This window comes from Anser cygnoides, chromosome 20, assembly GCF_040182565.1.
Source record: "Anser cygnoides isolate HZ-2024a breed goose chromosome 20, Taihu_goose_T2T_genome, whole genome shotgun sequence".
NCBI classification, from domain to species: Eukaryota; Metazoa; Chordata; class Aves; order Anseriformes; family Anatidae; genus Anser; species Anser cygnoides.
In genome coordinates this window covers 8,417,761-8,434,490 of record NC_089892.1, presented here as the reverse complement: position 1 = coordinate 8,434,490, position 16,730 = coordinate 8,417,761, and the positions used below count along the sequence as shown (strand labels likewise).

At 52.3% G+C, this 16,730-nt stretch overlaps 1 protein-coding gene and 1 long non-coding RNA gene across 7 annotated transcripts in view; one reads left to right on the top strand and one right to left on the bottom strand.

Moving 5' to 3' along the window:
• The window catches only part of ASTN2 (astrotactin 2), a 348,717-nt gene that overhangs the window by 220,467 nt on the left and 111,520 nt on the right, over positions 1–16,730 (bottom strand). For all 6 annotated transcript variants that reach the window (XM_013182791.3, XM_066980984.1, XM_066980985.1 and 3 more), the window contains one exon: positions 13,333–13,440. In XM_013182791.3, coding sequence (XP_013038245.2) covers positions 13,333–13,440 — 108 coding nt within the window. The remainder of the gene's footprint in view (positions 1–13,332; positions 13,441–16,730) is intronic.
• LOC136786703 (uncharacterized) lies at positions 5,529–7,011 on the top strand. Its single transcript, XR_010826111.1, has 2 exons — positions 5,529–6,610; positions 6,870–7,011. It is a non-coding gene; the product is annotated as an uncharacterized lncRNA (long non-coding RNA).

Here is a 16,730-nt window from a genome sequence, read left to right as displayed (position 1 = left end):
TGTGGCTGATCTGCTGGGAAACACCCCATCACTGCGACCAACAGGAGTACACAAAATGATTATTTATGAAGCATCTTTCACTTTCCTTAAACATGCATCATCTAAACAGCTTTCCCACCTCTATTTCACAGCTTTATCACCCATCTCCTGTGCCCTCCACCTTGCGATGCCCCTTTTTCCTTTCCAGTCTATTCATATCATTAGCGTAAGTTAGCACCTCCAAACTCATCCTCTTGCAGGGCATACTGTGCCTGCCACAAACCCTTCTTTTGGTTGGCATTGCTAAACTAATGCAAAAAGAGAAAAAGCAAAAAAAAAAAAAAAAGAAAAAAGATGGAGAAAAGCTGCCATTGAGATAATTGGACACAGTCAAGGATACAATAGAGCAGAGAACACTGGATTTTACCATTATAAATCACCTTTCAATCCAGGGTCTTAAAGTGCTTTGCAAACATTATGTCACAAATCCCTTATGAGTTAGGCACGTATTATCCCCTTTTTACAAAGAGCCTGAACCACGGGTACGACAGCAGCCTTCACCACCCTGCAGCAGAAGCCGAGCTGGGATTAGGGTCTGGGGGCTCCCATCCCCATCACCTCCCCATCGCTTCTTCTCTCTCTGTGACTAAGAGGAAAGGTGCACAGGGGCCTGAAACAGCAAAAAGCCCGTTACAGCTCAATGAGTTTGAGCTTGGCTGCCCAAGGGAAGGGACAATGTGCTGCAAGTCTCCTCTCACTGCCTTCCCTGCTTCTCTGCCTCCCGCTTCCTGCTTGTTTCCACCGCACTGCTAATTACTGACCTCTAGAGCTGCCTGAAGTTGGCTGTCACCAACTGAACCAAATCCACGGGAATTCTGCTCGAGCAGAAATTTTGTTTCCAGCTCAGCTCTTTATTGCTTACGACCAGTTTCCTGCCAGGTTTGAAGGCAGGCTATTAGAAAAGCAGATCCTTTCCTCCCTCTTTAAACAGAGGTACATTTCTCGTTTTCCATCCCATCGCCTGCCCCTCTGACCACTGGCACTCCAGCAGAAGTGTTTGAACACCCATCTGGAGATAAACAGCTGAGTGCCAGCCCTCTGAAAACACAGCTGTATTCTTAACAGCCCACTGCTAACTAAACAAACCTCAACAGGTTCACCAGAGCTACGTGCTCCTGTTCAAGATGTGAAACAAAATGAATAATTCCTTCCTTGTCCTGGGGGTGGGATCCAAACCGGCTCAGTAATTCAGGAGGAGCTGTGCCTGGGCACTTTCCCTCCTCCTTTTGTAATCTCTGGGCTTCCAGGCAAGTGTTTAATGTGCAGATTTTAAAACTCAGTTCCACTGAACTTCTTTAGCTACGGGGAAGAAATGCAAGACCTTCCCAGGCAGAGGCTAGGACTCAGGAGCCCATGAGATCCTCAGCACACGAGCTAAGTCTTGGCTTGGGTATTCTGTGGTCCAAAAAAGCCCACAGTACGTCCAGGCATAGCTGAGACCAAGCTTGCTCCCCAGATTCTTCTGCCCTAACAAATCCTTGCTATGTTGAGATGCTCTCACCCTGCTTTTAATTAAACAGGTCTCTGCTGTTCTTTGGATGCCTTCAGCAGAGCATGAGGGTGCTCAAATGCTCAGTCTTGGTTTTAGCCTAACTTGCAGGGAAAGCAATGGGGGAGCTCTGTGAGCCCTGACACCCCGGCACTGCCTGTGCCCGAGGGGGATGCAGCAGGCGGATGAACGAGAAGAAGAACTAACTTCTTCAACAGGGAGAAATAACCTCCCCTTGAGCCCCAGGCTGCAAGAGCAAAGGAGAGAGGAGTAGAAAGAAAAGACAAACTGCTCTGGTTTAGGGCGGAATCATACCTGAGAAGCTTTCTTCTACCAGCCCAATTAATCACAGCTTAATTAAGACTGGAAGACAGGAGGAGTTCAGGAATCTAAACCTCACTCAAAGCCTCTGAACTGAGTGCTGGAGCAGCTAGGGCAGTGGTTGAAGGCCTCTGGCCCCTTCCACCTTCCCACCTGGGATTTTTTCCCCATTAAACACTGGTGCCAGTTAGCCCAGCACCAGCCTCACAGAGAGCGTGCGAGTCCTTCTGCAGACAGCTCACAACTGGCTTGCAGAGCACCAAATTCCCCCAAAGATTTCGCACCTGCTGCAAGATGAAGATAATTTCAGAGCCACCAGTGTAAACACTCTGCAAACAGACCCTCCAAATGCACCGTGTCTCCTTGGAAATATAATTTACTTGTGCAGTTAATTACTTGCTGCTTTGTGTATTTTCCCTTGCCCACCTAAAGGACAAGAGTGGGAGAGATGCACCAACAAAACTCCAGGCTCGTTTCTTTTTGATACTGGCAGTGCTGCTTAAGTTCAAGAAAGAAGAAAAAAAAAAAAAAAGGTAAGTTCAGAACACGTATGGATTTACAAGCAACACGAATATCCTGTGCTCCTGGTAATATGATGTTTCTAAATCAGGCTCATAAATACATGCTTGGGAGATTAGTCTATAAAAAAAATAAACTTTAATTACCCCATCTTTATCAGCACACAGCCCATAGTGTTAGCCATATGTAGGCGTTAAACGCCAAGTGCTCCACAATCTTCCCCACCCCCCGGAGATAATAGCATAATACAGCATGTTTCGAGGCTACTTGGATATTAAAATGCATTTCTATCACCCGAGAAAGACAGGGATACGGAAACCAAAGCAGCGGCACAGCAAGAGGCAGGACTGCTTAGCAACGCACCGCACAGCCACCAGCACGGGCACCACAGCACGGGCACCACAGCACGGACACCACAGCACGGACACCACAGCACGGACACCACACCATGGACACCACAGGACAGACACCACACCATGGACACCACAGCACGGACACCACAGCACGGACACCACACCATGGACACCACAGCACGGGCACCACAGCACGGACACCACAGCACGGACACCACAGCACGGACACCACAGCACGGACACCACACCACAGCATGGACACCACACCACAGCATGGACACCACACCACAGCATGGACACCACACCACAGCATGGACACCACACCACAGCATGGACACCACACCACAGCATGGACACCACACCACAGCCACCACAGCACACCACAGCCACCACACCACAGCCACCACAGCACACCACAGACACCACACCACACCACAGCCACCACAGCACACCACAGCCACCACACCACACCACAGACACCACACCACACCACGGACACCACGCCACACCACACCACAGCACACCCCAGCCACCACAGCCGCTCCGGCACTGCCTGCGGGGCCTGGCTGCAGCCGCCCTGGGGTGCGGAGCCCCTGAGCAAGGCCAGGACGCAGCGTGCCTGTGCTCTGCACTGCTTTTTGCACGTCAGACGAGTTCACCGCTCCTAATGATGCTTCTTTATGTTCCAGCAGAGGCTCATTAATATGGTACAACAGCGTTTCCAGGACAGCCTCACACACAGAAACATCTCAAGGTGTTTTACAAGCGGGAGATCATGTTAAATCAAATCAAATACCAATCAAGATAAGCAGCAGTGGTGGCAGGCTGCTCTGGGCACAGAGCATCCCACACGCTGGTCTCGCCATCCTTCTCCCCACCCCTTCCCCAGGCCAGGTCCCAGGCACTGCTCTCCCCTTCCCCCTGCCAGCCAGGGCTCCCCTTCCACCTCAGGGTGTCCCTCTTTCTCTCACACACCCTCCGGGGTGGGGTGGGACGGGAAATCTCCTTCCAGCCAGGAGCGGCTCTCCTGCACCACCCGACCTTCTGGCACCCCTCGTGGACTGCTCTGCCCCAGCACCCCGTCCCCAGCAGGGGACGGACGTTGCTGCAGGGAGGTCCCCAGCCAGCATCTGGGCGGTGGGGCAGGAGCTCGAGCAGGCCGTTCACTGCCTGTCCTCCCAGTGACGCCTCGATCCTGTCCTCAAGTGGGTGCCTTCTCCACAACCACCCCAGCGAAACGCCAAGTGGAGACGACCGTATCCACAGACAGGACCTGGGTCAGGGTTTGGTCCTGAGCCAGCAGGATGGAGAAGCCCTGACCTTGCAGCTTCGGTCCCCACGCTGGGGACACTGGTTGCCTGGTGAGCACCCCCCCAGCCCTGAGACCACAAGGAGGCATGATGGGGAAATGAGGAGGAGATGCCTACATTGTGCAGCAGACGGGGGAGATCAGATGGTTCTGGATTTATAGAGGGTTTGATCTTGCTAAGAGCGTGCTGAATCAGATTAATACTATTAACGCTTATGAATTACCCATTAGCAGTTAGCTGGGCTGCAGCACAGGAGCCTGCCGAGAAGGCAGTGGTGGGGTGGGGGCTGGCGAGAGGAGGCCGGGGCTCGACAACGTCCTGGACTCAGCAGCTGAGCCCCTGCGCGCACAGCAGCCTGTACGCCCGGCTCTCGCTCACCCCCAGCTGCTGCCACGCTCCTGGAGCATTAATGCTCTTGTACTGACGGGATGCATTCGTTTTGTATTTGTACAGCTTCCAGCGGTGATCCCCCCTTGCTCTAACATACAGCGCCTGCAGCTTGGCGGGAGACGCCGCAAGCAAGAGTCAGTGGGGAGGAGGAGGAAAAGGGGGGCGGGGGGGGAGTGGAGGGAAAGGAAAAAGCCCTGAAGGCCAGCGTGGATGAGGGCAGTGAAGGAGGGGGGAGAAATGGAGAAGGCAGAGGTGGCACAGGTTGGTGACTCCTTGGGGACCTGCTAGCCCCGCCAGGGCCATTTGCTCTCCTGATGTTGTTGCTTTTCTTGAATTTCTCTGGGCATGTACAATTAAAATCAATGAAGCCAGTTTTGCTTTCATGTTCTCAGTGTGGAATTGGTTGGGATAAAATCACATTAAAGAAACAGTTACATATTTAAAGCCAGAGACTGCCTGCACTGGAATTTTCTTTCACGCAAATCAATGGAAACACTTCTCTCAGAATTAAAGTCTGTTTTTTTTGTTTTGTTTTGTTTTAAACTCCAAATGAGTCCCAGTTTTACACTATACAAGCACAAAGGCAAATCTGAGTGGAAGGCTTTATTTCAAGGAGGATGGAAAGCAATTTTCAATACAGCACAATGAAAACATATTTCCTCCAGGAAAAGAAAAGTAATCACTATCTAGAAAATAGCTCGCACCAAGTCACAGCCCAGAGAGGATTGCTCTCAGCGAGCACCGGGCTGGGCAGACGGCCTGACTGGGGAGGCTGGGGGTGAGATGAAGCGGGGGCTGCGGTGCCCGTGGGGCAACGCTCCACGGCCCTGCTGGGTCTCCACCATGCCCTTGCCACCGCCCGCAGAGCCAGGCTGCCCTGCGGCCACGCCACAAGCCAACTGGGCTAGGATTTCCAAAGCCAGCCATGCAAAAAAAGGCTAACAAACACACTTTTTCCTCCCCTCCCTTCCTTCTGGAACAGACGCACAATAAAAACCTCTGCTCTGCAAGAGCTCCCCAGGGCTGGAGCATGGCAGTGCCTCAGTTTCCCCAACAGGAGTGAGCTTTCCCAGCAGAGCCCTGACATACGCTGCCCTCTGCCTCCTCCCTCTGCTCTCCCTGCTCAAGCAACGAGAGGAATGAATCGCACCCCGGGTGGGGAGAGCAGCGGCACCGCAACACGTCCTCCTCTCCGCTACCCGTGAACCACCCCCCCCCCCCCCCCCGTGTTTGTGTTGTACTTCCCATGGAACAAGAGACTTGTTACCATGCGGAGGGCGACAGCGGAGCGATTAGTGAAATTTGTTACCCGCATGCTCTGAACAAAATTAAATTAAAAGTGCTGCTTTGCTGTCAAGATAAGGGCCAAGCCGGAGAGATAATTTTTCACTCTCAAACACTCAATTACTCGCGGAGGCTGCATCAGATACAATCAAAAATAAATAAATAAATAAAGAGGCCCACGCTGCCGCTGGGAACAGATGTAAAAGCCGTTATCTCCAGCACAGTCTGGGGATGTTAAAGAGCCTGAGGCTGCCACAGCACCAGGACTGCTTTAGTTACAGACCCCTCTGCTCCTCAGCCCGTGCTTTGCAGCTGGCTCCCCGTGGCGGCCCCTTTCCCCAAAAGCTGCTGGAGCAGCCCAAACTCAGCTCCCCTGCAGGAATGGCATCAAACTGTGAAGGAAAGCAGTGCAGGGGCGGCTATTTGCTGATGCAAAATAAGCCATCGTGAAAAAGCACTACCTTTGTTTGCTCTCTGGAAAAGTGGCGTTCACAACAGAGCTTTGGTAGCCAAGAAAGAATGTGGAGTCAGCATCCCGCACCTGTCCTGTGGGATGGGGGGACAGGGGGTGCACCCCAGCACTCTGCGAGGTAAGGACGTATATCACAATGCTACCCAGAGGTGTGGGGGTGTCTGGGTCACAGGGGTTGTCCCCTCTTGGGTGTTCTTATCCGACCTTGCAGGCGGCAGCACAGTTCTGCACACCGTGAAGCAGCCGAGTAGGTGCGAGCCACCGGGTCTTCCCCGCCTGTCTGTGCTGGCAGGAGGGCTGCGCTCCCTTCCCCGTGGAAAAGCGGGCAGCAAAGCTGCAGGAGCTGGGGCACGGCCAGCCCTGGGAGAAGACACACTAAGCGCAGCCCAACACCAGGAGGCACAGGACAGGCCGATTGTTCCCTCTTGCCAGTGTAAGCAACGAAAAACGACATGTTTGCATTATCACCTTTTCTTTCCCATTTGATCCCTGACGGTGTCCCTGATGTGCAAGGGCTGCAGGTGGTCCAGCGGCCGCTGCAGCTCAGAGCAGGGACACAGCTTGCCGAGGGCCCCAGCGGTGGCACGGTGACACAGTGACACGCTGCCCACACCGCTGTTCGTCCCTGGTGGGGCTGAGGGTGCCGTGCGTGCGGAGAGACTTACCCAAATTTTATTCTGACTTTTATTTAGTTCCCCATGAAATAAATATCTGCTGCCTCCGGAGACAGGAGAGGATCAAAGTGAAACTTCCTCACATGTAACAGCCCCTGAATAACTAATATTCCCTTACAAAAGGCCTTGTTTTATACACCAAATACAGAGGCAGATCAAAGCTCGTCTTCTCGTTTCTCTAACAGCTCTCAGAAAACTTTGCAAGCCATCAAGGCACAAAAAGCACGCAGACGTGGTTGACACCAATCCAAGACGCATAACGGGACTCTGCTAATTTGTGCTAATATCCCAGGGCACTGAGCGCTATGGAATGATCTGAGCGCCTCGCTCGTGGAGACCTAACCCAAGGGCACGCCACACCACGTCCTGCCGTCCCTGGGGTACAGAGCGGGTCTCCTGGGGTAGAAGCAGGTTACTGGGACGGGAGAAGGTGACAGGTACGGGAAGGCAGAACCCAGATGAAAGAGGTGCCTGGAAGTAGGGAAGGAGCTTTCCCTCCTCCTCTTTCAAAAGACTTCAGGGAGTGTCAAAGCAATTAAACAGCCGACAGTGGCGGAGGAGAACCAGGAGGCAGAGAACGACTGCTAGCGGTGTCAATGGGAACACAAGCTGACGGGAGCGTACGACAGGACAGCGCGTTACATGAGCAACGAGAGACAAGTGGCAGAAAAAACCCGATGGTCTGGGGAAGCGTAAGGGTAAGGAATGGGTTAGGGATCTAAGGTTCAGGGGTTAGGGTTCTTAGGGTTTTGAGAGAAGGCGCAGAGTCCCGTTGCATGTGGGGTTGTGTAAATGTTCCTAAAGGGAGTTAAGGTCTACCCAAAGGCTTCCGCTGGGAGCAAGATAAGGTGGGAGAAATTGGCAACGTATGTATTTTGTTAGGGTCACAACTAAAGTTCAGGATACAGATGTTAGGGTTTGGAGAGAAAGAAGGCGCAGAGTCCTGGTGTGTGTGGGGTTGCGCAAAGGCTCCCCAAGGGAGTTCAGGTGTACTCAAGGGCGTCCATTGGGAGCATTTTTGATGGGAGAAAGTGGCGCCGTACGTGTTTTCTAGGGTCCAAATTAGGGTTCAGCTCAGTGTTCCAGTTAGGGTTACGTTTCAGATCGTCTGGAAAGAGAGAAGGCACAGAGTCCTGTTGCGTGTGGGGTTGCGTTAGGGTTAGAGTTAGGTTCGGGTTTAGGATTAGGGTTTGGCTTAGGGTTAGGGTTTAGGGGTTAGGGTTAAGGATAGGTTTTGGGTTAGGGTTAGGGGTTGGCTTAGTGTTAGGGTTTAGGGGTTAGATCCGCCATAAGGGTTAGGGTTAGCTTTACAGTTAGGGTTATGTTTAGGGTTGTTTTGAAAGAGAGAAGGCACAGAGTCCTGTTGAGTGTGGGGTTGCGTAAAGGCTCCCCAGGGGAGTTCAGGTGTACTCAAGGGCTTCCGTTGGGAGCACTTTTTGATGGGAGAAAGTGGCGCCGTATGTGTTTTTTAGGGTCCTAATTAGGGTTCGGCTTAGTGTTCCAGTTAGGGTTACATTTAGGGTTGTTTGGAAAGAAGGAAGGCACAGAGTCCTGTTGTGTACGCGGTTCCGTTAGGGTTAAAGTTAGGTTGAGGTTCAGGGTTAAGGTTTGAGTTAGGGGTAGGTTTAGTATTTAGGGGTTAGGCTTAGGGTTAGGGTTAGAGTGAGGGTTAGGTTTAGGGTTAGGAATAGCGTTAAATTCGCTATTAGGGTTAGGGTAAGGGTTAGGGTTGCGGTTAGGTTTATGATTAGGGTTAGGGTTAGGGTTAGAGTTAGGGTTAGGTTGGGCGTTAGGATTAGGGTGGGGGTTTGGGTTAGGGTTATCTTTAGGGTTAACTTTCGGGTTAGGGTTAGGGTGAGGGTTAGGGTTGGGGTTTACCTTAGGGTTAGGGTTAGGGTTAGGTTTAGGGTTAGGGTGGGGGCTAGGGTTAAAGTTAGGGTTAGTTTTATGGTTAGTGTTAGGGTTAGGGTTAACTTGGCTATTAGGGTTAGGGGAAGGGTTAGGGTTAGGTTTATGATTATGGTTAGGGTTAATTCTGCCATTAGGTTTAGGGTTAAGATTAGGGTTACGGGTATGTTACGGTTAGTGTTAGGGTCAGGTTTAGGTTTAGGGTTCGGGTTACAATTACTTTTAGGGTTAGGGTTAGGGCCTTTGGGTTAGTATTAGGCTTAGGGGTAGTTTAGGGTTAGGGTTAGCGTTAGGGTTAGGGTTAGTGTTAGGGTTAGGTTTAGGGTTAGTGTTAGGGTTAGGGTTAGGGCATGGGAAAGGTTATGGTAAGGGTTAGAAATAGGTATAGGGTCAACGTTAGGGTTAGTGTTAGCATTAGGGTTTGGGTTAGGGTTAAGGTTAGGGTTAGGGTTTGGGTTAGGGTTAGGGTGAGGGTCAGGGTCAGGGTTAGCTTCGCTATTACAGTTAGGGTTAGGGTTAGGGTTTATTATTAGGGTTAGGGGGTTAGGGTGGGGGATTAGGTTTAGGGTTAGCGTTAGGCTTACTTTTCGGGTTAGGCTGAGGATGAGAGTTAGGGTTAGTGTTACGGTTTATCTTAGCGTTAGGGGTAGGGTTAGGGTTAGGTTTAGGGTTAGGGTTAGTTTAGGGTAGGGTTAGGGTTGGGGTTAGGATTCGGGCTCGGGTTCGGGTTCGGGTTAGGGCAAGGGAAAGGTTATGGTAAGGGTTAGAATTAGGGATATGGTCCGTGTTAGGGTTACGGTTAGCTTTAGTGTTAGGATTAGGGTTAACTCTGCCATTAGGTTTAGGGTTAGGGTTAGGGCCTTTGGGTTAGTGTTAGCCTTAGGGGTAGGTTAGGGTTAGGGGTAGGCGTAGGGATAGGTATAGGGGTAGGGGTAGGGGTAGGGGTAGGGGTATAGGGTTTGGGTTAGGGTTGTGGTTAGGGTTAGGGTTATCTTTAGGTTTAGGTTTAGGGTTAGCTTTCGGGTTAGGGTTAGGGTTTAGCTTAGGGTTAGGGTTAGGGTGGGGGTTAGGGTTAGGTCTATCGTTAGGGTTATTGTTTGGGTTAACTTCGCTATTAGGTTTAGGGGAAGGGTTAGGGTTAGGGTTAGGGTTATGGTTAGGGTTAGGGTTAGCTCCGCCGTTAGGTTTAGGCTTAGGTTAGTGTTAGGGTTTGGATTAGGGTTAGGCTTAGGTTTAGGGTGAGGGTTAGGTTTAGGGTTAGGGTTAGATATAGGGTTCCCTCTGCCATGAGGTTTAGTGTCAGGGTTAGGTTAGGTTTATGCATAAGGTTACGTTTAGCAATAGGGATCTTTGGAAAGAGAAAAGGCACAGAGTCGTGTTGTGTTTGGGGTTGCGTTAGGTTTAGGGTTTGGTTTAGAATTAGAGTTAGTTTTAGGGTTAGGGTTTGTGTTAGGGTTAAGGTTAGGTTTTAGGGGTTAGCGTTAGGGATAGTGTTAGGGTTACGGTTAGGGTTTGGGTTCGGGTTAGGGTGGGGGTTAGGGTTGGGGTTCGGTTAGGGTTAGGATTAGCTCCGCCGTTAGGGTTAGGGTTAGTGTTAGAGTTAGGTTTAGGTTTAGGTTAGCTCCGTAATTAGTGTTCGGGTTATGGTTAGGTTAAGGTTAGGGTAAGTGTTAGGGTTGGGGTTTGGGTTTGGGGTACATTTAAGGTTGTTTGGAATGAGAGAAGGCGCAGTCTCCAGTTGTGTGGGGGGTTGCGTGAAGGCTCCCCAAGGGAGTTCAGAGGTACACAAAGGCTTCCGTTGGGAGCAATTTTTGATGGGAGAAAGTGGCGCCATACGTGTTTTTTAGGGTCCTAATTAAGGTTAGGTTTAGGGTTTTCTTTGGGGTTGTTTGAAAGGAGAAAAAGCACAGTGTCCTCTTGTTTGTGTGGTTGCGTAAAGGCTCCCAAAGGGGGTTTGGGAGTTTGTCTGCCCAACAGGCAGACAATGGCTGAAGGTCCACAGGAAGTCCTCTTTTGCTTTCTCACACTTCCCCCTACTAACTTCTCTGGGGAGTTTCTAAAAGCAGGTGGACATTGGTGTAGTGGATCCTACAGCCCTTAAAGCTGGGAAGACACATGCTGCAGCATACTGGGGGCTGCAGACAAGCAATGTTCCTAGCTCTGCTGCTGGCCTCACCAGCGTTACTCCTCCGTGCATTCCCATACTGAAAACCAGATGTCAATGTCTGCTGCTGCTGAGATAACAGAGCAGCCAGACCGATCACAGTACAGCGAGCTTGCCCTCGCTCAGTATTTACCTGTGGGAACATCCTGCTAATTTACCTTGTCAAGCACACCCATGGGCCTCATGAAACCTGCAGCCTTTCTTCTATAGCAGAAAAATAAAGCCTACAACCACTTAACCAGCCTGCTTTGACACAGCACAAAGTCAAAGTGAACCCACACAACACCTAAGTGGAAACTTCCCATCACATCAGCTGGGATCAATGACTCGACGGCATCAGTAATTATGCTCAATCCTGAAAAACCTAGGCTGAGGAGAGGAGTCATGAGGAATTTCTCTCCTCGTACCTGATAACTATCTCACGGCACCAGCAATGACATACAACCATTGCAGAATCAATATGGGAACATCATTGTAAGAATTAACTGTATCTGACGATGCGTCCTTCTATATTAGAATTATGATCTTGTCCAATTATGGATCTTTGCTGAACTTGTAATTATGAGTTTGGTACTGTGGCTTCCTACTAAGCTATTGCTTTCCTTCCACAAGGGATAGAGAAGTCAATGAAAGGATAATGGAAAATTCCTTTCAAGGATGCTGCAATGGCAAAATTTACCTAAACGGGAGGGAAAATACATTAGGGACTTTATGCAAGACAATTCCCTTGTTTACCCATTACTGAACACAAACAAAGTTGTTTTATGCAGCATCACTCAAGCCCTAACACAGACCTAAAAACCAGCTCTGCCTCCCGAGCTCCCCTCAAAGCCGGTCATCAAAGCTTCCCAGGTGAACAACTCCTTTTTCAAAGAAAAATAAATGTATTCTTCCCATTTATCTGTTCCTTTATATTTGCATACAAGAAGCATAAACGAACAACCCAAAGCCAACGTTCATGTCAGGAAGAATATCTTTGTACTGGGTATACACAGTGCAAGCATGTTTCAAGGCACTGGCAGAGCACTTGACCTAATGGGGATGGTATAAGGGCACCGGGAAAGCAAAGCTTCGTTTGTTTTCCTTCAAACACAATTTTCTGTTCCTTGCTTGGGCACCACCTCCCCCTTGCCAACAAAACACAAACCAAACCCCGACCTCAGCAACTTTTCCAAAGTACCCATGGAGTTGCCCACGGCCCAGGAGTTCAAAGTAACTCATTGAAAAAACAACTGTTAGTTTGCCACACAACCAATTTCTTCCTTGTTTTCTAAAACAGGCATCAAAAAATCTTTTCACTCTTAATCCATCTATACTAATACTGCAACAAGTAACTTAAGTCTTGATTTCTCTCCCTGCTTTTCATCAAAAGCTCCTTTTAAACTCCATGGGAATTTCTCATGCTTCTAAAACATGCTGGGGGAAAAAAATAAAACCAACATTCCTTGCATTTCAGCAGGAACGAATGCCATACGCCACGCACACGTGTGTTTATTGCAGTGTGCAATCATCAAGCTGATCATAGGTGTTGAGGTAATTTCACATTCAAATTAAACACATTGTGAACATTTATCTGAATGCCTAATCACTGAAACAAATGGAGCTGCATTTGCGGCGCTGGGCGCAAGCACCTACCTAGCTCGCTGCTCTCTGCCGACGCCTGGCTTACTATGGAAAACAAACGGAGGGAGCAGACCCCCTGCGCAATTATTAAATTGCTTCCCAACAGAGTTATTTCCCGACAGCAATTTTGCAAACGCAGCAGCAGCGAGGCTTGCACTGTCCTCCTCCAAAAAGACTGGGAACTGGACAAAATGCTTTGGTATTGTGTCACCACAGGAAACACGGACACTCGTTTCAAACTACAGCCAGTAGCTCCATATCTCAGCTTTTCTAACTCACAAAACTCTGGTCTACAGATCCCTTCCCTGGCCCTCATTTTGGATTCGTTCCTTTTAATTGCCTCTGTGTTGGGAGGGAGCACGGGAATTCCCTGTCGGGCAGGTGCTGCACAGGAAGTCCCAGGCAGAAGAGCAGTACCCAAAAAAAACGCTGCCCCTGAGCCACCCCAGCGCTGGCCTGGTAGTGGGATGTGGGAAAGGGGCTCAGGAGCCACTGCTTGGGCTGCTGAAATATTTAACGTAACCAACGCCAGAAACAATCAGAGAAACTAAGCACCCCAACAACACCGCTGGGAAACGTTACTGATAGATCCTGATAGATCCTGCACCCTGCTGCATCGCGGACATGGCGTATCTTGGGATATCCTCACCAATACAGACTGCTCTCACGGTCCTCACCCACAGTCGTGTGGCAACAGACGGCATCGCCCAAAGGTAGAGCCACGGTGCTCAACTATTTTTTCTCTCTTACACCCATTCACGTCATGGGTGGCTATTTCGTTCTTACCTTTGCTTCGCCTCCTGCTCCGGTACTGCTCGGTGTAGAAGGTGAGCTGGGTTTCATCGTCTGCCTCCGAGCCCGAGTTCCCTTTGGCGCGTCCAAACCCGATCCCACCTGCAAGCAGCAGAGCAGAAAACATCAGCGCTGTCAGCTGGGGCGTGCAGCAGTGCAAGCAGCGAGCACCCCCGCACGGCTGGTGCCTTTGGCCAGCTGCCACCGCTCCCCGCACCGGGGCTCTGCTTGGGGTCACCAGAAGCAGCTGGGCACCGCGGCCACTTGGGATTTTGCTGGTACCCTCATCAGGACCCCATCGCAGCGTAAGCACTGGTGCTTCTTGCCCCCAGGAAGCTGTAATGTATTTTACAAAGAAAACCTCTGCTGTCCCCAAAGACACCCACGCGGTGAAGCACGGTGATTTCTCAGGTGCTTGTTTCAAAGAAGAAGCAGCAGAGAGAAGAGAGAGGATGAATACAGCACTCAGGAGCATTAACGGTGCCTTCAGGGCCCCCACCACGGAGTGGGGGTCTGTTCCCCCTCCCCGCTACATCAGCTCACCCAACAGCCACAGGACAGCCAGCAGCACACATCCTTACGCTGCCTACCAGGCTGCAACACCATAAATATCTGGCACAACGCGCCGGGCTGGCTCTCAAGCATCGAGGTCCACCTGCTGAGGGACCTGGGGACGCTGAGGGACCCCCCCGCCTCCCTGGGCCAGTGCCCAGCTGCGAGGGAGGAACGGGCATCTGACAATCAGCACAAGCTGACTGGCAGAAAGCCTGCAATCCTAACAAAGTTTTGAGCAAAGAGGTCTCTGGGGGTTGGCAGTGGCCCTTTAAACTGCCATTAAAATATTTTAGTGTTTTTTAAAAATCCTTTATTCTAGGCAGAAGCACAATTTCTTGGCAGGAGAACAGAAAATGAAAGTGCTGCCTTCTGCCCTGTGAAATTCTTCATCGCCAGGGTGATAGGTGGGCAGGCAGAGCCCCGGGGACAGCCCGGAGCTCCCGCACAGGGGGACGTGCTCCTACCCCTCCGTGTCCTGACCCCACGCAGCACCCTCAGGGCAGCTGGGGAAGGAAGGGAAGCAGCCCCAGCAGCTCCCATCCTCCTGCAAGCAGCCGGGAGGACTCAGCGCTTGCACATAGGTCTGGGGACTTCACAGCCTCAGCGCAAGCCACACCTGTTCCCTCCTGAGACCTCCTCATCACAGCAAAGATCCCACTTCAGGACGCAGAGACTGAGGTTCTGAGGGGCAAGGCTGCGTGGTAAAAGCAATACGGCATATTCTCATCAGGGGGAAAACCTGACCCAGGTCCACGGGCTGCAGCCCTGCCAAGCATCCCCTCTGCAGCCCCACTGGGACCCAGCGGTGCCCAGGGGCAGGGGACAGACGCCGACCACAGGTTTTTCCCCTGGATGAAAGGAGAGGGATGCAGACAAGCACAGGAGCAGCTCTCGGATGCCTGGAGCCGGGCAGTGCCCACCATGAGAAGCACCGAGGTGAAGCAAGAAGCCCAGCGGCCAAAGAAGGGCTGGGCGATGATCCCCGCCGCCGTAAACGCTGCCGGGTGTTTGCTGTTTTACTGCCAGGTGTGACGAAGGGCCCTAAAGCGTAGCCATTAATTACCTGGTGTTACCTGGATGTTTTCATTAGGGTTCTAAAAAGACAGCAAGCAGCAGGAATGTGTTAATGCAGCAGAGAGCGGCGATCAGGGCTGATGCCACTGGCTGCGGGGCTGGGACCCCCGTCACAGCTGTGCCCCCCCGGCCACCAAACCCAGGACCTCAGTGTCCCCCCCACCCCACCGCCCCAGCTGCTGGTGCCTGCCGCAAACGCCAGGGCCAGCAGGGAGCAGCAAATACTGCTGGGGCAGCAGGAACGGCTACAGCAGGGGTGCAGCTGCAAAACCAGCAACCCGAGCAAAACCCCTCAGGGAAAGCCGAGGAAGGGAAGGGGGTCGGGTTCTGCTTGGCCCGGCCCCGCTCTAACATCAACAAGGGCTGCCAGCCCGCATCCCAGCCCCTGCAGCTGCCCTGCGTTTGTTTGCCGGCTGCGTCGCCGTGATGGATGGCTCTGACACGTTAAATTACTCAGGCTGGATGTCTTCGGTGGGCTGGTGACAGCAATATTGCATTTTCTTATTACCCAGAACCATGCAGGATGTCAAAGTACGAGAGGTGGGGACCCGCGCCAGCCCACAGCAGACACATCTCCGCCGACCCAACGTGCGGTGCCCGGGGAGGAATCACAGAACTGGGGCAGGGAAGCGGCTGCAGGGAAGTGCTTTCATCCATCCCAGCTGCTGGGGACACCAGAATTCATTTTGGCCGTGGTTTTCTGGGTTCTGGAGCACGCAGGATGGAGCAGTGCCGTTCGTGACCAGTTCCACCACGGGTCTGATTTCACACTCGGACGGCCCCAGGGTTTTGCAGAAGCCTCCCCCGGAATGGCTGCGGGTCGGGGGCTGCTGCCAGCACCTGGAGCTGGGCCGGGATGCTCGCGGCCGAGAGCTCCGGCGCTGCTGCCATCTGCCTGCGGCCGCTGGGAGGAAAATGCCCAGCGAGGGAAAAGAGATCCTGATCGCCGCAACCGATCCCAACGCAGAGCAAGGTGCTCAGCGGGGAGAGTCCCTTCGACATGGGAGCAACAACCGCGAGGCGCCTGGGACCAGCAACGCACCGGCAAGGCTGTGCTAGCGCCCCACGGGCTGCCTGGGCTCCCCCGCGGCGCAGCACTGCACAGGAGCTATTTAGGAAATAAGACCTGACGCCGCGCTCAGCTCCCAAAAAACATACCGAAAAAAAGAGTCCGCAATATTTTGACACCCATTTTAGAGGTTTACACCTCCAAAGCACAGCAAACTGCTCTGAAAGGACTCTCAGAGCCCCGCTGCTGATTTCCCCCGAGGCTCGCACCCAGCGGCACACCCGCAGCACCCGCTGCGCCGTCCCTTCCCACCCGCACCTGAGGATGAAACCGGACCAGAAGGACGGCACCGGGAAAGCACCCGAACGCCCACGTCCCCGCGGCTGGGCCCAGCCCCGCGGCGACAGGCAGATGTCTCAATGAAGGTGCTCTCCTCGCTAATCCTGTTTGCAGATTTACAAGCTCTTTAATCCCCTCCAACAGATCCCGGCTCAGCCCCGCGCTGGGGCAGGGGGCGCGCTGCTGTTTCTGACTCAGACGTTCATTTAGACGGAGCGAGGCAAGGATCCAACGCAAACACATCCCGCGGACACATAATTAAAGAGCCTGGCGTTAATGAGTACGCCTTACAGCCCAGCCGGGGTTGCAGAGCCCCTGTAATTTGGGCGCCTGGGGTGTCCGAGTGCACGTGCACAGATCCCAGGGCTCCAGGTGCGCTGCAAAGCGGCCCCAGCACTGCTCCCCCAGGCTGCTC